This window comes from Rhinopithecus roxellana, chromosome 6, assembly GCF_007565055.1.
Source record: "Rhinopithecus roxellana isolate Shanxi Qingling chromosome 6, ASM756505v1, whole genome shotgun sequence".
NCBI lineage: Eukaryota > Metazoa > Chordata > Mammalia > Primates > Cercopithecidae > Rhinopithecus > Rhinopithecus roxellana.
In genome coordinates, this window is record NC_044554.1 from 89,855,848 (window position 1) to 89,878,180 (window position 22,333).

Consider the following 22,333-nt stretch of genomic DNA (forward strand, 5'->3'; position numbering starts at 1 on the left):
CAGGCTTCTGTAGCTATTCAATGTCATCCTCCACCACAAGGAATCTCCATGTCCCCAACCTCTCCTGACAGCCCTCCTCTCCTACCCCCCTCAACAACCTGGGTCCCCCTGAACCTACCCCTACCCCCTCAGACCTCCAGGTCTCTCCACAAGCTCTTCCTCCAGCTCCACTGTCTTGACTGCTTAGTTGCTAATCAACAGCCAAGAGTTGGCTACATCTGGACTTCCTCTCAGAGCCTTCCTCACCTGCCCTGGCCTTTCTCTCTTAGGTGTCCTCTTCTAGGTCTCATGGTAGCTTGTGCATGCCTAGCTGATTGCACCTAACCCTCTAGCACTAGGGCAGGGGCTGGCAAACTGTTTCTATAAAGGACTAGACAATAAATATTTCAGGTTTGCAGGCCGTTTGGTCTGGTACGATGCTTATTCGATGCACATTCAACTTCAGTGAAATAAGTCATATTCAGGGAAAAAGTAGAGCATTTCCTCTTTGACCCTCTGCCAGTCCAAGAGTCCAACCTCTGAGGTTTCTCTTTCTCTCTGTCATGATTGCTCAGTTCTGCTTTTGTCATAGACAATATGTAAATGAACGGGCATCGCCGTGTTCCAGTGAAACTTAGTTTACAAAAACAGGGAGGGCAGCGTCTGGCCCAACAGCCATAGTTTTCTGACCTCTACTATAGATCCAACAGACTCAGTTTGTATCTGGGCTCCATGTTTAACCTTTTGTCAGTTAGCTAAACTTGCTAAGTCTCAGTTTCTTTATCTATAAAATACATATAATAATAGAGTCATTTCAGTATTGTCTTAGTCCATTTCCTGCTATAGTCCATATTCTGCTATATTTTCTCAGTCCATATTCTGCTATAGCAAGATACCTTATAGTGTAATTTATAAACAACAGAAATTTATTGTTCACAGTTCCGGAGACTGGGAAGTTCAAGATCAAGGTGTTGCCAAATTTGGGTCTGGTGAAGGCCTCTGCTTCGTAAATGGTGCCTTGTTGCTGCATTCTCACATGGGGGCAAGGGAGTTCTTTTACAAGAGCACCAATCCCAGCCATTAGAATGAAGCTCTGATGACTTAATCCCTTCTCATTGGCCCCACCTCGTCATACTAACAGTGGGTATTAGTTCCAACATATGAATTTTGGGGGACACCAACATTCAGACCATTGCAAGTATTAAATAAGATAATGCTAAATAGGATACTTGGCATTTGGTAAGCACATGGTAATATTTGCTTTATATTATTATTATTATTAATTAGGGTGAGCTTATTTCTCTTCCCAGCTAGACTTTACATTTTTTGAAGCTGAGCCGGTGCTTTTCACCTCCAGAGCCCCAGTAATCCACCTTTATCTATTTCTCTGTTTTTAATAATAGAACAGTGATAGTTGGGCATAGGGCTGCCCAGCCACAGACTGCAATTCTTAGTCTCTGTTGCAGCCTGGTGTGGCCATATGACTAAGTTCTGGACAATGGGATGTGAGAAAGAAGTGATATTTACCACCATCGTGCCAACTTCTCCCAAGGGATGTATGTACCTTCACTTGGTCTTTTTTCTTCCCTCCAGGTGACAGGTGGCAGGATTAGGGGCAGCTACCACAGACCCCAGGATGGAAGCTGCATGTTGAGGATGATCTAACTTTCCCCCAGCCCTGGACTGCTTCCCTCTGGATTACTACATAAAAGGAAACACTTTCATCTTAAGTCACCAAATCTGGGACTCTGTGACCACAGTTGAGCCCATATCCTGCCCTGTTAAGAAGAGCTGATTCATCTATTCATTCTTGTTGGCTCTGAAATATATGTTACCAACATGAGATCATGACCTCTTTGCTGCTTTCTGCTCCGCTTTCCTTTGAGCTCTTTAGCAGTCAGGCTTAGCGATGCTATCCTCAATTTCTGCCTCTGGAATCTTTGGACTTTGTACTTCATGCATGCTCTTCCTTATATTCCTCCAGGAATTGTGGTTTAGCTCATCACTCTGCCCAAACTCCAGACCATTTCCTTGAGTGGAAATTCTGTATGATTTCCCTAGGAAATCATGTAGAATCCAGTCTTGCCCCCTAGATGTTTGACTAGAGCTGGGCTGGATAATCTCTGCCTACTCTTCCTAAGGAATTGCATGGAAGGAATTAGTTGAAAAAAAAAAATGAACAGTGTATGACAATTAATTCCAACCACCCAACATTATTTTTAAATGATGGAATTTTCTCTTTCCATATCCCAATGAACTTGAGATTCTAGGTGTTTCCCCTGTGATGAGTAATTTCATGAGCTCCATTTGATGGCTAAGGAATGTGGGGGAGAGTGAAGCAGGTGACAGACATAATTAACCAGGGGGCAAGAGATTGTCCTCTAGTTGCAGCAGCAGGCTGGATAGCACAGGCATTGACAGACTTACACTGCCTCCTGATACAGAAGTATTTCATGTACTGGCAGAGCAGGTATGTGGGCTGAGTAATTATAAATGCTTTTCAGAAGTATGGAGTTTAAAATAATTTCCTCTTGTAGTTTTCATAACAACTGGTTTTTGGCTTTTTACTTCTCTCAGAAGACAGCAGGGCCAAGATGGTGGATGTTTTCAGAACAATGAGCCTGGGAGTGCACCCTACATGGCTGGCAGGTGAGAGACCCGGATTCTCACCTTGAGTAGGGAGAGAAGGGCGTCGAGTTGATCAGAATTCAAGAACGGCCCGTCTGGTCTGTTCATGAACAGGGAAAGGAAACGGAAGAACATTCTGTCTCTTGTGGCCTGATTGCTGCTGGAGAGCAGAATTCACCACGGTGAACACAACTCTCTTTCTGACAGAATCAATGAGAAGTAACTAGGATTGAGGTTTCTCTCCTCATTACCTAGCATCTTTAATCCGCTAGCCTGCAAGATGGCTGAGGAGCAGAAGATGTAATTTTGTCCAGTTTTACTAAACAATAGCTTTTCTTCATCTTAAAATATAATAAGAAAGCACAATAATGCTTAGATATTTCTGGAGTCGACATGAAGGTAACTCAGATAGAATTTCCATATTTTGCATGCATCATGAAAATCTTCCTCTGTGCTTAAGGGAGGCTTTATGTGCAGTGATAAATCCAGAGAGTGGGAAGCAGGGCGGGTGAGTGAGAGGAGGGTGAGAGCTTCGATACTGCCTGTGCTGTTTGTGGGTTAATAAAGAGTAGCCAAACCTGATATACAAAATCATCTCAATGGGAGAAATGAAGTGCATATAAGCTTGAGAGATGGGAGCCACTTTGCTCTCTAGTGAATATGCATTTTCAGCAGCTAGATTAAGGATTCATTTTGTCCTTGACACAGCACGAAATTCAATCTGCGTCTACTTACCCTACAGACAACTGCCTGCCAGGGGTCGTGCAAAGATTTTATAATAGGATAGGCAACAGCCTTAGCTAGCAAAATCAACATTTGGGAAATTGTATTTCAGAATCACTTTTCTCTCCTCGCCTCCTCCCCCAGCCCATCATGCAATTCTGATTCAGTGAAATGCAGCATTTAATATTTTGGAAATAATTTTTGAACAGATGGGGGAAGAGGCAGGAGGGCAGTATCCCTTGCTGGCCTCAATGATCTTTCCACCTCTTCTTCTTTTTCAACAAACAACTCAAGCAGCGATTGTTTTTTCCCTTGAAAGAAAAAAAGAAAAAAAACAAAACCAGCACGAAAGTGTTTTTGGATTTGCTCTTCGTCTTCCTTTGACATCTTTCTAAGTTGAGGTCTTTCTTGTGGTTTGAGTAGGTCGATTTGAACCTGACTACTGAGGTTTAGATATTTCAGAGAGAAGCTCAGGTTGTTTAAGGAGAAAGGGAGCAGACAGGTCGGAATGAGACTCAGAACCCTTTGTGTCTGTGGAACCAGGAGAGAGAGTCTTCATACTGTCTTTATTGAACTACAAATATCTTTCCAGATGAATACACTCCTAATCTAATTAGCTGTAAACAGGACTCCCGGGTGCCCCACTACTTAAGCAGAGGATGGCAAGAGCAGGAGAGGAGAGGGGCCACTGCACGGAGAATGCCCGACAGTGGATTCCTTTTCAGCGGATACAGCTGGGATGGGGTCATGTACACACAGACGTGTTTTCTGCCTTATAGGGAGACAAAGGTAAAGAAGTACCAAGTAGCTTCATAGAAGGCACAAGGGCCCATTACAAAACAATGCCCCCTTGTTTTTCTATAGCATTTACGGTGCTTGCCAGACAATCTGATCAGGTCCTCGGTGCAGCAAAGGAATGGAACGAAACATGTCTGGGCTCCCTGAAGGGTCTTGATTTGTAATATGCATTCCTATCATCAGACCCCAAGGGAGACTCCTGCTGGAGTTTGAGGTCTTTAGCTGGCACATGAGACAGGCAGGACCACAGGATGCAATGAGACAACTCCTTCCTTTTTCCCACTGCCCGCTCATCTGTGGTGCTAATTCATCCCTTTCCCTGGAAGAAAATTCAGACCAGCCCAATTATGCTTCTGCTCATTCTCAGATAACATATACTCTTCTGGTTATATTCAATTCCATTTCAGAAAAGGAAAATGTTCAGTCTTCACAATTTTAAGTAAAACTTCTTGCTCCCTGTCCACCCTGGACTTGAGGCTGGCCATCTGTACCCAGCGTTGGGAATGTGGTCCACTTTCTTTTTTCTTTTTTCTTTTTTCTTTTTTTTTTATTATTATACTTTAAGTTCTAGGGTACATGTACATAAAGTGCAGGTTTGTTACATATGCATACTTGTGCCATGTTGGTGTGCTGCACCCGTCAACTCGTCAGCACCCATCAACTCATCATTTACATCAGGTATAACTCCCAATGCAATCCCTCCCCCCTCCCCCCTTCCCATGATAGGCCCCAGTGTGTGATGTTCCCCTCCCGAGTCCAAGTGATCTCATTGTTCAGTTCCTACCTATGAGTGAGAGCATGCGGTGTTTGGTTTTCTGTTCTTGTGATAGTTTGCTAAGAATGATGGTTTCCAGCTGCATCCATGTCCCTACAAAGGACGCAAACTCATCCTTTTTATGGCTGCATAGTATTCCATGGTGTATATGTGCCACATTTTCTTAATCCAGTCTGTCAGCATTCTTTTCTTGATGAATTTTATACCTAAAAGTTGGAATTCAACATACAGGTCTGCAACATTTTCACAGCCCTTAGCTCATTGATGCACATAGCCTTTCCTGACACTGTTACTATCATCATTTACAGAGTCTCTGGTTAAGCAGCTTGTTCAGGATTATGCTGACAGGCAGTAATTCCACCACCTGTTGCTTGTGTGACCTTGGGCAGTCCACTCAACCTCTCTGAGAATCTGTAAAGTGAGGCTGTGTTGTAGTAACACCTACCTCAGAGGGCTTTTGCAAAGATTAAGTTAAAAAATGCATTGATTTTCCTTAACTGGTTTCCTTAGCTATTGCCTAAAACAAAACCAAAACAAATAGAACAAACAAATCTCCAAAATCTTAAATCACAATATTTGGTACATACAAATTCAATGAAGAAAAATGAGGAAAAAAAAAAGTTACCTATAATTCCACCATCCAAAGATAGCCAGTGGTAGGTAACATGCAGACCTACAACTTTCCAATTATTTTTTTGTTTGCACACAGACACACATATATTCACAAAATTGGCTCATACATACTATTTTGTAACCTGCTTTTGTTGCTTAACCAATTATCATAAACATATTTCTTGCCAATAAATATGTCTATTAATATGTGTATTAACTGGCTGCACAAAATTTCATTGTATGAATGTAGTGTATTTTTACATCCCCTATTTTTTGATTTTTAGTTTCTTTCCTCAGTTTTGCTCTTATAAATAAATACCTCTGTGATGAATATTCCTGTACATATATTCTTGAGCAGATAATTGATCATTTTAAAAGTAAATTTGCAGATGTGAAATTACAGATGTGAAATTTTTACCTAAAAATCACAAATATTTTAATGTTGCCTTATACATATTGCCAAATTGCCTTTCAGAGAAGTTCTAGTAACTTCATCTCTTGTTGGTGAATTAACATGCCTGTTTCACCCTATTTTTGCTAAAACTGGGTCTTTATCACTTTTACCTTTGTTTGTTTGACAATGATAAATGAATTGCATTGTTATCTTAATTTATGTTTCTTACTGCTGAAAATGAAACTTTTATATTTACTGGTTATGTTCTTGATCATTAAAAATTAGATTTTTTTCTTATTGCTATGTAGAAACTGTTAATTAGAGGATTTAAATCTTGCCTTATATTTTGTAAGTATTCTAGTTTTACATTTGTCTTTTAATTTTGTGAATCTTTTTCACATTGTACACATTTGAAAATCGTATGTAATAATATCTAGTTTTTTTGTGTGCTTCCTTTTGCAATATCATCCTTAGAGAGACTGGAGTATTTCTCCAAATATTTTTTTTCCGGGAAGGCATATGTCTTGTATGTTTTCTACATCTTTTTTTTTTTTTTTTATACTTTAAGTTCTAGGGTACATGTGCATAACGTGCAGGTTTGTTACATATGTATACTTGTGCCATGTTGGTGTGCTGCACCCATCAACTCGTCAGCACCCATCAATTCGTCATTTATATCGGGTATAACTCCCAATGCAATCCCTCCCCCCTCCTCCCTCCCCATGATAGGCCCCAATGTGTGATGTTCCCCTTCCCGAGTCCAAGTGATCTCATTGTTCAGTTCCCACCTATGAGTGAGAACATGCGGTGTTTGGTTTTCTCTTCTTGTGATAGTTTGCTAAGAATGATGGTTTCCAGCTGCATCCATGTCCCTACAAAGGACATAAACTCATCCTTTTTTATGGCTGCATAGTATTCCATGGTATATATGTGCCACATTTTCTTAATCCAGTCTGTCACTGATGGACATTTGGGTTGATTCCAAGTCTTTGCTATTGTGAATAGTGCTGCAATAAACATACGTGTGCATGTGTCTTTATAGCAGCATGATTTATATTCCTTTGGGTATATACCCAGTAGTGGGATGGCTGGGTCATATGGTACATCTAGTTCTAGATCCTTGAGGAATTGCCATACTGTTTTCCATAATGGTTGAACTAGTTTACAATCCCACCAACAGTGTAAAAGTGTTCCTGTTTCTCCACATCTTCTCCAGCACCTGTTGTTTCCTGACTTTTTAATGATTGCCATTCTAACTGGTGTGAGATGGTATCTCATTGTGGTTTTGATTTGCATTTCTCTGATGGCGAGTGATGATGAGCATTTTTTCATGTGTCTGTTGGCTGTATGAATGTCTTCTTTGAGAAATGTCTGTTCATATCCTTTGCCCACTTTTTGATGGGGTTGTTTGTTTTTTTCTTGTAAATTTGTTTGAGTTCTTTGTAGGTTCCGGATATTAGCCCTTTGTCAGATGAGTAGATTGCAAAAATTTTCTCCCATTCTGTAGGTTGCCTGTTCACTCTGATGGTAGTTTCTTTTGCTGTGCAGAAGCTCTTTAGTTTAATTAGATCCCATTTGTCAATTTTGGCTTTTGCTGCCGTTGCTTTTGGTGTTTTAGACATGAAGTCCTTGCCCATGCCTATGTCCTGAATGGTACTGCCTAGGTTTTCTTCTAGGGTTTTTATGGTATTAGGTCTAACATTTAAGTCTCTAATCTGTCTTGAATTAATTTTTGTATAAGGAGTAAGGAAAGGATCCAGTTTCAGCTTTCTACTTATGGCTAGCCAATTTTCCCAGCACCATTTATTAAATAGGGAATCCTTTCCCCATTTCTTGTTCCTCTCAGGTTTGTCAAAGATCAGATGGCTGTAGATGTGTGGTATTATTTCTGAGTACTCTGTTCTGTTCCATTGGTCTATATCTCTGTTTTGGTACCAGTACCATGCTGTTTTGGTTACTGTAGCCTTGTAGTATAGTTTGAAGTCAGGTAGCGTGATGCCTCCAGCTTTGTTCTTTTGACTTAGGATTGTCTTGGCAATGCGGGCTCTTTTTTGGTTCCATATGAACTTTAAAGCAGTTTTTTCCAATTCTGTGAAGAAACTCATTGGTAGCTTGATGGGGATGGCATTGAATCTATAAATTACCTTGAGTAATATGGCCATTTTCACGATATTGATTCTTCCTATCCATGAGCATGGTATGTTCTTCCATTTGTTAGTGTCCTCTTTTATTTCACTGAGCAGTGGTTTGTAGTTCTCCTTGAAGAGGTCCTTTACATCCCTTGTAAGTTGGATTCCTAGGTATTTTATTCTCTTTGAAGCAATTGTGAATGGAAGTTCATTCATGATTTGGCTCTCTGTTTGTTACTGGTGTATAAGAATGCTTGTGATTTTTGCACATTAATTTTGTATCCTGAGACTTTGCTGAAGTTGCTTATCAGCTTAAGGAGATTTTGGGCTGAGACAATGGGGTTTTCTAAATATACAATCATGTCATCTGCAAATAGGGACAATTTGACTTCTTCTTTTCCTAACTGAATACCTTTGATTTCTTTCTCTTGCCTGATTGCCCTAGCCAGAACTTCCAACACTATGTTGAATAGGAGTGGTGAGAGAGGGCATCCCTGTCTTGTGCCAGTTTTCAAAGGGCATTTTTCCAGTTTTTGCCCATTCAGTATGATATTGGCTGTGGGTTTGTCATAAAGAGTTCTTATTATTTTGAGGTACATTCCATCAATACCAAATTTATTGAGCGTTTTTAGCATGAAGGGCTGTTGAATTTTGTCAAAAGCCTTTTCTGCATCTATTGAGATAATCATGTGGTTCTTGTCTTTGGTTCTGTTTATATGCTGGATTACGTTTATTGATTTGCGAATGTTGAACCAGCCTTGCATCCCAGGGATGAAGCCCACTTGATCATGGTGGATAAGCTTTTTGATGTGCTGCTGCATCTGGTTTGCCAGTATTTTATTGAGGATTTTTGCATCGATGTTCATCAGGGATATTGGTCTAAAATTTTCTTTTTTTGTTGTGTCTCTGCCAGGCTTTGGTATCAGGATGATGTTGGCCTCATAAAATAAGTTAGGGAGGATTCCCTCTTTTTCTATTGATTGGAATAGTTTCAGAAGGAATGGTACCAGCTCCTTGTACCTCTGGTAGAATTCAGCTGTGAATCCATCTGGTCCTGGACTTCTTTTGGTTGGTAGGCTATTAATTATTGCCTCAATTTCAGAGCCTGCTATTGGTCTATTCAGGGATTCAGCTTCTTCCCGGTTTAGTCTTGGAAGAATGTAAGTGTCCAGGAAATTATCCATTTCTTCTTGATTTTCCAGTTTATCTGCGTAGAGGTGTTTATAGTATTCTCTGATGGTAGTTTGTATTTCTGTGGGGTCCGTGGTGATATCCCCTTTATCATTTTTTATTGTGTCTATTTGATTCTTCTCTCTTTTCTTCTTTATTAGTCTTGCTAGCAGTCTGTCAATTTTGTTGATTTTTTCAAAAAACCAACTCCTGGATTCATTGATTTTTTGGAGGGTTTTTTGTGTCTCTATCTTCTTCAGTTCTGCTCTGATCTTAGTTATTTCTTGCCTTCTGCTAGCTTTTGAATGTGTTTGCTCTTGCTTCTCCAGTTCTTTTAATTGTGATGTTAGAGTGTCAATTTTAGATCTTTCCAGCTTTCTCTTGTGGGGATTTAGTGCTATAAATTTCCCTCTACACACTGCTTTAAATGTGTCCCAGAGATTCTGGTATGTTGTATCTTTGTTCTCATTGGTTTCAAAGAACATCTTTATTTCTGCCTTCATTTTGTTATGTACCCAGTATTCATTCAGGAGCAGGTTGTTCAGTTTCCATGTAGTTGAGCGGTTTTGATTGAGTTTCTTAGTCCTGAGTTCTAGTTTGATTGCACTGTGGTCTGAGAGACAGTTTGTTATAATTTCTGTTCTTTTACATTTGCTAAGGAGTGCTTTACTTCCAATTATGTGGTCAATTTTGGAATAAGTGCGATGTGGTGCTGAGAAGAATGTATATTCTGTTGATTTGGGGTGGAGATTTCTATAGATGTCTATTAGGTCCGCCTGGTGCAGAGATGAGTTCAATTCCTGGATATCCTTGTTAACTTTCTGTCTCGTTGATCTGTCTAATGTTGACAGTGGGGTGTTGAAGTCTCCCATTATTATTGTATGGGAGTCTAAGTCTCTTTGTAAGTCTCTAAGGACTTGCTTTATGAATCTGGGTGCTCCTGTATTGGGTGCATATATATTTAGGATAGTTAGCTCTTCCTGTTGAATTGATCCCTTTACCATTATGTAATGGCCTTCTTTGTCTCTTTTGATCTTTGATGGTTTAAAGTCTATTTTATCAGAGACTAGGATTGCAACCCCTGCTTTTTTTTGTTCTCCATTTGCTTGGTAGATCTTCCTCCATCCCTTTATTTTGAGCCTATGTATGTCTCTGCATGTGAGATGGGTCTCCTGAATACGGCAGACTGATGGGTCTTGCCTCTTTATGTAGTTTGCCAGTCTGGGTCTTTTACTTGGAGCATTTAGTCCATTTACATTTAAGGTTAATATTGTTATGTGTGAACTTGATCCTGCCATTATGATATTAACTGGTTATTTTGCTCGTTAGTTGAGCAGTTTCTTCCTAGCCTCGACAGTCTTTACATTTTGGCATGTTTTTGCAATGGCTGGTACCGGTTGTTCCTTTCCATGTTTAGGGCTTCCTTCAGGGTCTCTTGTAAGGCAGGCCTGGTGGTGACAAAATCTCTAAGCATTTGCTTATCTGTAAAGGATTTTATTTCTCCTTCACTTATGAAACTTAATTTGGCTGGATATGAAATTCTGGGTTTAAAATTCTTTTCTTTAAGAATGTTGAATATTGGCCCCCACTCTCTTCTGGCTTGTAGAGTTTCTGCCGAGAGGTCTGCTGTTAGTCTGATGGGCTTCCCTTTGTGGGTAACCCGACCTTTCTCTCTGGCTGCCCTTAAGATTTTTTCCTTCATTTCAACTTTGGTGAATCTGGCAATTATGTGTCTTGGAGTTGCTCTTCTCGAGGAGTATCTTTGTGGTGTTCTCTGTATTTCCTGAATTTGAATGTTGGCCTGCCCTACTAGGTTGGGGAAGTTCTCCTGGATGATATCCTGAAGAGTGTTTTCCAACCTGGTTCCATTTTCCCCCTCACTTTCAGGCACCCCAATCAGACATAGATTTGGTCTTTTTACATAATCCCATACTTCTTACAGGCTTTGTTCATTTCTTTTTCTTCTTTTTTCTTTTGATTTCTCTTCTCACTTCATTTCATTCATTTGATCCTCAATCGCTGATACTCTTTCTTCCAGTTGATCGAGTTGGTTACTGAAGCTTGTGGATTTATCACGTATTTCTCATGTCATGGTTTTCATCTCTGTCATTTCTTTTATGACCTTCTCTGCATTAATTATTCTAGCTATCAATTCTTCCACTCTTTTTTCAAGATTTTTAGTTTCTTTGCGCTGGGTACGTAATTCCTCCTTTAGCTCTGAGAAGTTTGATGGACTGAAGCCTTCTTCTCTCATCTTGTCAAAGTCATTCTCTGATCAGCTTTGATCTGTTGCTGGCGATGAGCTCCGCTCCTTTGCCGGGGGAGATGCGCTCTTATTTTTTGAATTTCCAGCTTTTCTGCCCTGCTTTTTCCTCATCTTTGTGGTTTTATCTGCCTCTTGTCTTTGATGATGTTGACGTACTGATGGGGTTTTGGTATAGGTGTCCTTCCTGTTTGATAGTTTTCCTTCTAATAGTCAGGACCCTCAGCCGTAGGTCTGTTGGAGATTGCTTGAGGTCCACTCCAGACCCTATTTGCCTGGGTGTCAGCAGCAGAGGTTGCCGAAGATAGAATATTGTTGAACAGCGAGTGTACCTGTCTGATTCTTACTTTGGAAGCTTCCTCTCAGGGGTATACTCCACCCTGTGAGGTGTGGGGTGTCAGACTGCCCTAGTGGTGGATGTCTCCCAGTTAGGCTACTCAGGGGTCAGGGACCCTCTTGAGCAGGCAGTCTGTCCATTCTCAGATCTCAACCTCAGTGTTGGGAGATCCACTGCTCTCTTCAAAGCTGTCATACAGAGTCGTTTGCATCTGCAGAGGTTTCTGCTGCTTTTTTTGTTGTTGTTGTTTAGCTGTACCCTGCCCCCAGAGGTGGAGTCTATAGAGACAGGCAGGTTTCCTTGAGCTGCTGTGAGCTCCACGCAGTTCGATCTTCCCAGGGCTTTGTTTACCTACTTAAGCCTCAGCAATGGCGGGCGCCCCTCCCCCAGCCTCACTGCTGCCTTGCGGTTAGATTGCAGACTGCTGTGCTAGCAATGAGGGAGGCTCCGTGGCCGTGGGACCCTCCCAGCCAGGTGTGGGTATAATCTCCTGGTGTGCCCGTTTGCTTAAAGTGCAGTATTGGGGTGGGAGTTACCCGATTTTCCAGGTGTTGTGTGTCTCAGTTCCCCTGGCTAGGAAAAGGGATTCCCTTCCCCCTTGCACTTCCCAGGTGAGGCGATGCCTCGCCCTGCTTCAGTTCTCACTGGTCGGGCTGCAGCAGCTGACCAGCACCAATTGTCCGGCACTCCCTAGTGAGATGACCCCAGTACCTCAGTTGAAAATGCAGAAATCACCGGTCTTCTGTGTCGCTCGCGCTGGGAGTTGGAGACTGGAGCTGTTCCTATTCGGCCATCTTGCTCCGCCCCCTGTTTTCTAAGTCTTTGAATGACTGAGAATAAGTTTCTGTAGTCCTCATGTGAGAACAATAGCTTGCTATAGAGCACTTTTGACACAATTTTTCCTTCTTAAAATTCTGTAGAGAGGCTGTTCCGCTGTTTCCTGAAATTTAGTGTTGAGAGATAAGTCTGATGCCAGATGGGTTTTCCCTCCTAGTATGCTCCCGGGTTGTTGGTTTGTTGGGCAGGATGATTCCAAGAGTTTTCTTTATCCTCAGAATAAATAAGGAAAAGCAGGAAACACAGAGAGTCTATTTTATACCCTGGCCTGGCACACTGTGGGGGTTGTGGGCTGAAGACAGATTTCCCCAACTCAAGAAAATTATCTTGCATTACTTATTTAGTCACAGCTTCCTCTCTGCCTGATGTCTTTTCTTTTTCTGCAGTTTCTATTCAATTGCCGGAACCGTTCCTGCATACCTCTCCTCTTTCCCTCTTGATTTTCACATCTAGCCTTTCTCCTGAGTCCCAGAATTTCCCCAGCTGCCTGACTGCTTTGCTCTCTTGTTTTCTGCACCATCTAACTTGCAAGTCAGTATTGCAGCTGCATTTTTAGATCAGATAGTTATGTCACCTCAAGGCAGTCTTCCCTGATTTCCGAGTTCTTCTTTTTCATGTGTGCAATTTCCTCTCAATTATTGTTGAGAACCTGAATTTAACATTTTACAAAATGTCACTCTCTTTCCTCCCATAAACATTTTTCAATAGAGCACTCTTCATTTGTGTTCCTAAGCAGGTTTTATACATATCCAGATGTTTCCCCACTTGCTCATCTTTACAGAGGGAGGTCTATGCTTGCCTAGTGTGGGGGCTTGGGAGGGGTTCAACCTGAGAGTGTTTGAGTTCATATTCAATTTCTTTAGGAAGAGGAAGTCAAAGAAAAAAATGATAGTTTCTGCAGGTTAATTTCTCTGGATCAGTTTTCGTTTTCTGGGAGAAGGAAGAGGGAAGTGCGTCCATAGGTGGCTGTATGACAGGGCTTCCCCACTGTGCCCATGTCCCTTTCTCGAGGGCAGGGGCACCACCCCTTTCTCTAATGGACAGGGTGGCTCTTGGGACAAGTCTGTTGTGGCAATGCCCCCACATTTTTTATTGTGTTGTTTGATAGGGCCATCCAGAAGTAAAGGCTGCGAGTTGCTGTTCCCTGTGCACTGTGTCAGACCCGGGCAGGGCTTTATGTGTGTGCAAGCAGTGAGGCCCATGAGGTCCTCTGCTTAGAAAGGGCCCTGCACTGGGTTTAATGCTCTGCTGCCCCATCTTGAACTTCTTAAAAATCTTATTTTTGAATTTGTGTTATGTGAGTGAAGTCCAGTGGGCCAACTGAGTATGCGTGAGGGAGGGGATTGGAAACGGGGTCGACTCTGGATCCTGCCTCCTGCCATCTCTCAAGATGGATTCCTGGCCACTCACTCCCCGGCCTGTCTTCCCCTTCTTGCCCTGCAGCTGCTGCACCCTCCAACAAGGTGGCAACTAAATGGTGTCAATGGGGGAGGCCTGTGTTCCAATGTTGCCCTTTGGTCCTTTTGGGAATCTGGGCACAGGCAAGAGGAGGATTGGAGTTGGGCATGGTGGCAGCTGTCACCTGCCCCAGCCGGCAGTGCTGGCATCTGGTGGGTAGGGGAGGCAAACTCATTACCCATCCAAATAATTAGCATGTTCCCGCACAGAGGTTTGAAGACTCTTGGGGGTCAGTCACCTGACTGCTGTGCGTTGGGGAGACAGGCCCTGGGAAGGAGAGATTCCTGGCTTACCTGGAGACCTATGGAGCACTGGCAGGAGGAGGAACCCAGCAGCTCTCAGGCCTGAGTGTTTCAGGATGGAAGCCTCAGTGCCTGGGAGGGTCTGTACTTGCCCCAAGCATCTCCTGGCCTGAGAAAGTGTTCAGTCTGGTGACCCTTTGCTCCTGGGAAGCCTCTATTCCTCCTTCCAACCTTCCCGAGTCTGGCTTGCCCTTTCTGTCTTCTGGGCAGCTCAAAGCACCCTTCAGAGACAAGCTACTACATAAGAATTGTGTAATTGCAGTGATTCCACCAGCATAGGAGTTCAGTGCTGTTACAGCGGCATATAAAACTGGCATTGCGTAATGTGACGATGAACATAACATTCATGCCAATAATTTAAAATTTTAATTAATTTTTTAGAATGACATTAAATAGTAAATAAGAAAATACCATGACATATTGAGGAAGACTGCCACAGAAAGAAAAGTGTTTATATTTTAGCAGCTTTAATGGAACTTTTGAACAAGTTTTGCTGAGGGCACCTGTACTTTTGTTTTGCACTGAGCCTTGCCAAGTATGTAGCTATCTCTAGGTGCAGGTTTTGTTACATTTCCTCGTGATAACTTGTAGCCACAGGAAGCCCCAGCTCCAGGTGACCCATCTGACACCACTGTACTCCCTGCTTGGGTGTGTGGCGTTCAGACTGCCCTTCCCTGCACCCTCCAGCTCCCACCCTTTGCCACACAATCTCCCCAGGTGTTTGCACAATTTGAGAGGAAGATAATGGCCGTTCTGATAATGCAGCAGGTGTGTGCTCAGGTGATGAACTGGTAATAATCAAAGTTGCCATTATATGTCTACCCCATATTTAGGAGTCGTTCATCTGAGTAATTCATGCAAATCTCTCTGATAGTGCCTGATGCCTGATATAGAGTCAATAAGTGTTGGTTTCCTTCCCCTTTCTTTGCCTTCTCTGAGTCTGTCATCGTTTGCAATTTTGCCTTGTGGCCCTCTTCTTCTTCTTCTTCTTTTTTAATTAAAAAACCCTCCCAGACAGTCTCATCACTCTTTGGGAATGGATGGTGGGCTTGTCTGTCCCCTGACGCTTTCCGTGGAGCACAGCAGTGGCTATTAGGAGCCGAGCAGCCTGCTCTGCCCAGAGCTTCTTGCTTGCTCAGACGAAAAACAAGCTGGACAGGCCCCAGAATGCCTCATCCTGACCTCCACAGGGAAGCCAGCCCGGTGGGCTTAGTCCTTTCTGTGTATTCTCCACCTTCTTGACTCTGCACTACTGCCTTCAGGGTTCCTGGCAGCAGCTGGGCTGAGGCTGGGGAAGTGAGTAGAAGGAAACTTTTGCCGTTTGCCTAGGACTGAAATGACTGTGGATATGCCTTTCATGCCAGATTTTGCTAAAGAGGGAAATTTGCACCTGTGTGGAGTTGGCATCACATTTAGAGAGAGCAAGGGGAAACAAAAACAAAGGCCAGCACATCTGGAATGATTACTGCCAAAATTACTCACCAAAGACATCTGTGACGCTGTGATCCATTCAGGAGAGATGTGAAAATGAGCCCCAGCTGAGTCTCCCAGCAAAATGATTCCCCTGGGCTGTGAACCTAAACAGCACAATTTATTCACATTATTTATGCACTCGAGTGGTTTGAAGCCTCCAGACTGGGTAGTTATGAGAGCAGATACCCTTGTGTGTATTCCAGGCACCGAGCATTTTAACAGTAGTGCATTACTACTTTTTGCATGTTTGAGAGTGAGGGGCATAGCATTTTGGAGCCGAATGAGATTTCCAGGCCATTGGAGCTGCTAGCTAACATGTAGAGATGCAGGTGTGTTTCCCAGTTTAGCATAAAACAAACTGCTGTACAACATCTTGAGTGAATGATGGATGAATAAATGAATCAAAGCTTTATCTGAAACCAGAAATAGGCCTAAATTTTGGTTCTGGAAATTGCTTTCTTGAAAACACACTGATGTCCATTACAATTCACTTTAAGGGTTAATGATTTTATGGAGAAATTTTGATTTTTCATGGATATTATGCCCTTAATTCATACAGGTGAAAACACTGGATAGATGATACTGGCTGATTAATGGAGAAATGGAGATAGAAAGGTCTGCATGCAGCCCTGTTTGTTTGGAGGTTCAGAATCCCTTCATCTGACTCTGAGGCCCAACCACGTAAATCATTCACCTGTGAACTCATTCTTCTAAATTCCTTAAAATCCTGACTCAGGCCGGGTGCGGTGGCTCAAGCCTGTAATCCCAGCACTTTGGGAGGCCGAGACGTGCGGATCACGAGGTCAGGAGATCAAGACCATCCTGGTTAACACGGTGAAACCCCGTCTCTACTGAAAAATACAAAAATCTAGCCGGGCGAGGTGGTGGGCGCCCGTAGTCCCAGCTACTCAGGAGGCTGAGGCAGGAGAATGGCATAAACCCGGGAGGCAGAGCTTGCAGTGAGCTGAGATCTGGCCACTGCACTCCAGCCTGGGAGACAGAGCGAGACTCCGTCTCAAAAAAAAAAAAAAAAAAAAAAAAAAAAAAATTCCTGACTCAGTTGATGCCTCCCAGAGGCAGAGAGAAGTGCCTCCTTTTTCCACTTCCAAACTCCTCAAGTCATGCAAGAGGATGGCCTAACCTCACTGCAGTGACTCCCCAGCCTGGGCTTCATGGAAACCACTATCTGACCACACAAATGGGGACTGAGGAGGCCCAGGACATCGTGGAGGGCACAGGGAGAGTGGGGTGTAGGGAATCTAAGAGGCTTTGCACCAGGGTTTCACCTAGATCTGCATATATTTCATTCATTGGTTTAGTTGTTCATTCATTCTTTACTCATCCAACAAATATTCCTAAACGGCATAAATATGTAATGAGCCTTTACATTTTCTATTCCTCTTCCTGCCCTCTGAGAGCTTAAAGACAATTAGGCTTTAAGTTGATAGAAGGCAAAGACTATACACTTTTTGTCCAAGAAAACTCAGAGCCAAGTATAGCCCTTGGTTAGAATTGGAATCGTCGTTCAGAGAATACCTGTTGAATGAATGAGTGAATGAATGAATGAATGAGGTGATTGTGAAAGTGGGGAGAGAAGCATTGCCTAAACATAAAACAATGATGTTACCATTAAGTGTTGGCATCACCAGGAGCATATTTTCAGTCATGTATGGGGTGGTGAGGTTTCCCCAGTGGAACTGGTGGCCCAGATGTTGGTGCCATCTGGGCACTTAGAGCACAAATCTTTTGCCCAGCTATTTTTGGGAACCCCTCATAGATTATAGCCTGGCAGTCTCTCTCAAGTCATTCAGACATTCAGATACGCATCTTTAGCCTAGTGGACAAAGAGACTCATCCCATCAGTAGAAGTCTGGGTGTCTGACCTTGTAGTGCAATTAAAGGGAAATGCAAAAGATTAAAAATGTCAGTTATGACTGCTGCTTATTTTCTTATTTGGAAAAGTGCTGGATTTCCATTGCTCTTTTATCCATTTTGCAACCTAATCCTCAAGTAAAAGCGTCCATTAAACAAATTGTTTTGCTTTTTTAAGATTCTGACCCCTTTCCTACTTTTCTGAACCTTTTAGATACTTTATTTTTTGCTATCTGTCATGAAAATAAATGTAAGTTGGTCAGCATAGAGTAAATCCTAGCATCGAGCACGTGCTGACTTAGGTGGTCTGCTCACTTCAGTTTGACTCAGACTAGAAAAGAATACTCTATTGTTATAACCACACTGATATCCGCAATTCTTACCTTCACAGAATTTCTTCTCATATGGAATGCCATCTTTTGGATCAATACCCTTTAAAAGAGAAATGATGTGATTAGCAGCTTGGTTTTAAATTTATGAGATACATATATTAAGCTCTCCTAAATGGCTTTAAAAGCACAGAGGCAAATGAGTAGACAAAACCCTTTAAAGTCTCTTAAGCCCCTAATTCAACATAGCAACGCCCTATGTGAGTGAGTCATGTTTGGGAGGAACTGAGGGTGGGAGTAAAGAGAGAGCCAGACACCGTACCATTTCATTCAAGGAGATGCCTGGCAGGGTTCTGGGAGAGGTGCCTGGACCAGTGGTCTCACCTCTCAGAGCATAGAGGGCCCACTGAGTGACTGGGAGACAGGGTCTGGGTGGATTCCACAGTCTCTGAGCTGGAGGTCTAAGTGTCCTGACATCTTCAGTACCTAAGATTGATGCTTCTAAAGAAGCAATTCTCAAGGGATCCATTTTGCACATTCCTTTACCCCCGAGGACATTGGCAATGTCTGGAGACATTTTTCGCTGGGGGTGCTACTGGCATCTAGTGGATAGAGGTCAGGGATACTGCTAAATATCCTACAGTTTGCAAGACAGCTCCAACAACAAAGAATTATCCAACCCAAACATCAATAGTGCCCAGATTAAGAAACCTGGAAGTAACACTGGATCTGTGAATAGGACTGAATTGGCACAGTTGGCATATCCTCAAACCTAAAGGTAAAGCTACCCATTTGTGGAGCTGCTAGTCCTTGGAAGGATTATTCATAGTATTCCAAAATGAAAGCACTTGCTGATCAGAAATGTGTTAACAAGACCGTGCTCACTCTCCAGTCTTGGGAGCTCCCCATGCCCATTAAAACATGAAAGAACCTATTAACATCACACTCAACTCTGGGGTCCCCAGGACATAGTCTGGGCAAGGTTGGATTTCATGGTTGTAAGACTCCCTCTGAGTTTATGATGTTGTGGTTCTGTGAGTGGTGTTTCCTCTGTGGAAAGGGATAGGTATGAAGGTGCTATGTCCTTCTCCCATCACTGATGAGGAGCTCTGCATCTTGCCTCCCTGAGCTCATGGTGGATTTCCATTGATTTAGTACAGTCTCTCACTTGGCCTTCCTCCTTATATGCGTGGCACACCATATCTGAGACCGGGGTGGGACCATGGAATGAAGACAGGGCGTCACACATTGATTAGTCCCCTTTGTCCTCCAACATGACAACTAAACCTGGGTTTTTCAGAGCGAGAGCTGACTTGGAGATCTTGTTACCTTATGCTCTAGGGGAGATGTCTTCTTCTTCTCCGTGAAGAGGCAGAGTGACTAGGGGATAGGGTGGGTGGTGTGGGCTGGGGCAATGGGACTGGAAAGCACACAGGAGGTGACTATTAGTGCAAACCTGGACTATGAGTGTCCCAGAGAGAGGAAAATATTTACAGAAACTTTTTCCTCTTCATTGAAGCAGATAAATGAAGCAACTATTTAGAGGCAATTTAGACAATTTATTTAGGTAGGTGTGAAAATACTTGCAAGTTTTGCCATTAATTACAAAAACTGCAATTACTTTTGCACCAACATAATATCTTGAAGTTAGGGAATCTTAAGCTTCAGGACCCATCACAGCCCTTGCCCATGTGAGTGCTGGGAGTAACTGGGAGCATTGGCATATTCTAGGTGGAGAGGGGAGGCCAGGCTGCAATCAGGACATGTTTCCATGTAAACACTTCTGATAAGTCAGAAACGAGATCTCAAAAGAAAGGGAACTGAATTTCTGAGACTCCAGGAATTTGTTAAGATTCTGTGATTGTTTTAAAAATTACTCATTTTCCTATTTGATTTTGTATTTTTAAGTAGATATTCTTTTTTTCATAAGGCACCCTCAAATCTTGTAAGCTTAGCACCACACAAACTTGAGGCTGTTGCTGTTTTAGTTTGGCTTCCCTCTTTTCTTCCTCTGGGAGCTGCGAATCCATTATTCATAGGAAACTAGGACACCAGCATTAAATGCCTCAAGGTGTGAGTGGTAGGGTAAATACTGAGTAATTTCTGCTCTGCCTGGGTAGGCTTATGAAACAGAAAAAAATGGCTGCAACAAAATAAGGACAGCATGTGGTTTGCTCCAACAGCTGTGTGGGTTGCTGTAAAATTTTGTTAAGACCACTCTTCATTTAATTTCACACTGTTCAAAACAGTATAAAGGGATTAGATGTGGGTGACCTTAAGCAAGGCTTAAAGGGGCCATGACTGAGAAAGACTCAACTCTCACGACATCGTTGACACTCTTCATGCATCATCAGGATTCTATACCCCTCTTCTAAGCAGCAGGAAAAGAGTTGCTTTAGGCTGTCATAGTCTTCCCTGGATCTAACTAAAGCAAATATGTGATGAACTTTGTGGGAGGCAGGAACAAAGGAGAATGGGGTTCAAGCTGAATTTAGTTGCTTACCCAAATGCCATTACAGTTTGAATCCTGATGGACATCCCAGTTGTCTGGCCTAAGAAAAAAACATTAACATTGGTCTTTGACATATGCTTGTCTCTCAGTGGATGTCAGTTTCATGAATGAATGAATGAATGAATGAAGTGCCATGGCGAGGCAACAGCATTCTTCATGGAAGAGTGTCACATCCCATCGTGTGTTGTGACATCAGAAGCCTCCATTCAGCTTCCTTGCTTTAACCTTGGTTTGGGTATTTGCCGGAAGCTCTGGACCAAATCCTGTCTTTTTCATCATTGACTACATTTATGGACCGCATTGTTGTGGAATGGTGCCGATGAAAATAATGAACAAATCTGCATCCCATTGTGCCCCTAAATGCCCAAATAACTGGTTTATTCAATGCTTTGACACTATAGTCACAACAAAGGCGAGGGCTAGCATATCTGTTTTTTGATACCAGAGATGCAATTGAACCTCAGCCCAGAGCTAATGTATGACATGTTTTCCATTCATTAGAGGCTCCTTCTTACTCCCGGAGGGAGAGGTCACTATTTCTGGGCCCAATTCTGCATGGAGAACTGATACAGAAGGCTGGATAAGTGTCTACAATAAGATAATCCATTTACTTGATTGTTTTTCCCACTTGACTGTAAGCTGCAGAAGAGGAGGCATATTTCTGTTTTGTTTACCACCCAGCATGATGCAAAGTACTTGGCAAATTGTAGGTCTCTGATAAGCATTTCTTGGACAAATGAATGAATGAATGCCGTTCTTTTTTCACTGAGCTTTACTTCAATCAGAACACGAAAATCTCTTCTCTCTGTAAGTGGGAATCCCCTAGGCTGGGGGAAGGAAATGTGCCTCCTGCTTCCTTTTCTGAAGATAATTTCAAAAATCAGCAACCAGCAGAAATAGTTACCTTCTACCTGGGTACACTGACTCGTCGCTGTCATTACAGTCTCTCCCCCGCCAGTGATAGCCCCGCAGGGTCTGAAATTGAAGAGCACACACAGGAGCGGTTCAGCTCACTTTGATGTTATCCATGAGGAAGGTCAATCAGAGCTGTCTGAATGGCATTGACATCTGCAGTTTTTAATTCAAATTCAACCTAGGATCACTAAAGAGCACTAAGAAAATTAAGATTAATATGATAAGACATGCTGTGTGAAGTGACACGTAATATAACACCAGGGCCAATAACAGGTGGTAGGGTGTGTGCATGTGTGTGCATATGTCAGTGTATGTGTGTGTGTGTGACATTAAGTGTTTGCTTGTATATGCATGTGTGGGGGTGCATTGTGTGAATGTGCATGTATATGTATGGAGGCACATGTATATGCATGTGTGTGTTTATGTGTATTCATATTGTAGATGTGTGTGCATGTACACACTTGTGTTTCTGTGTATATGTGTTTGCTCATGTATGTGTGTCTACAAGCACCTCCAGAAACAGCAGACCCTTCCAACTTCCCAAAAGCCCTCTATTAACCATCAGTCCTCTCAGGCTGTAAAACAGTTGGCTTATTTGGCCAAATGATTAATGTCACTGGATAATTTAAAAGTCTCTACCCAAATGGTTAATTATGCAGGTTAAATATTTGACCTCAATGATTTGAATCAAGAGTTATAATAATGCCAGATAATATTTTTATTTCCCCCATTCCCAAGTAGAATATCTGAGATTTCCCAAACTTTTGGGACTTTGTGACATGTTACTTGCTTGTTGGTTTTCACAGAGAATACCCTGACATTTTAAC

The 22,333-nt window shown here is 42.5% G+C and overlaps 1 protein-coding gene across 4 annotated transcripts in view; it reads right to left on the reverse strand.

The window, feature by feature from the left end:
- The window catches only part of AOAH (acyloxyacyl hydrolase), a 208,937-nt gene that overhangs the window by 89,040 nt on the left and 97,564 nt on the right, over positions 1-22,333 (reverse strand). For all 4 annotated transcript variants that reach the window (XM_030931867.1, XM_010361136.2, XM_030931868.1 and 1 more), the window contains exons 8-11: positions 21,496-21,566; positions 20,583-20,631; positions 18,134-18,182; positions 15,888-15,982 (exon numbers count right to left, since the gene is read on the reverse strand). In XM_030931867.1, coding sequence (XP_030787727.1) covers positions 15,888-15,982; positions 18,134-18,182; positions 20,583-20,631; positions 21,496-21,566 — 264 coding nt within the window. The remainder of the gene's footprint in view (positions 1-15,887; positions 15,983-18,133; positions 18,183-20,582; positions 20,632-21,495; positions 21,567-22,333) is intronic.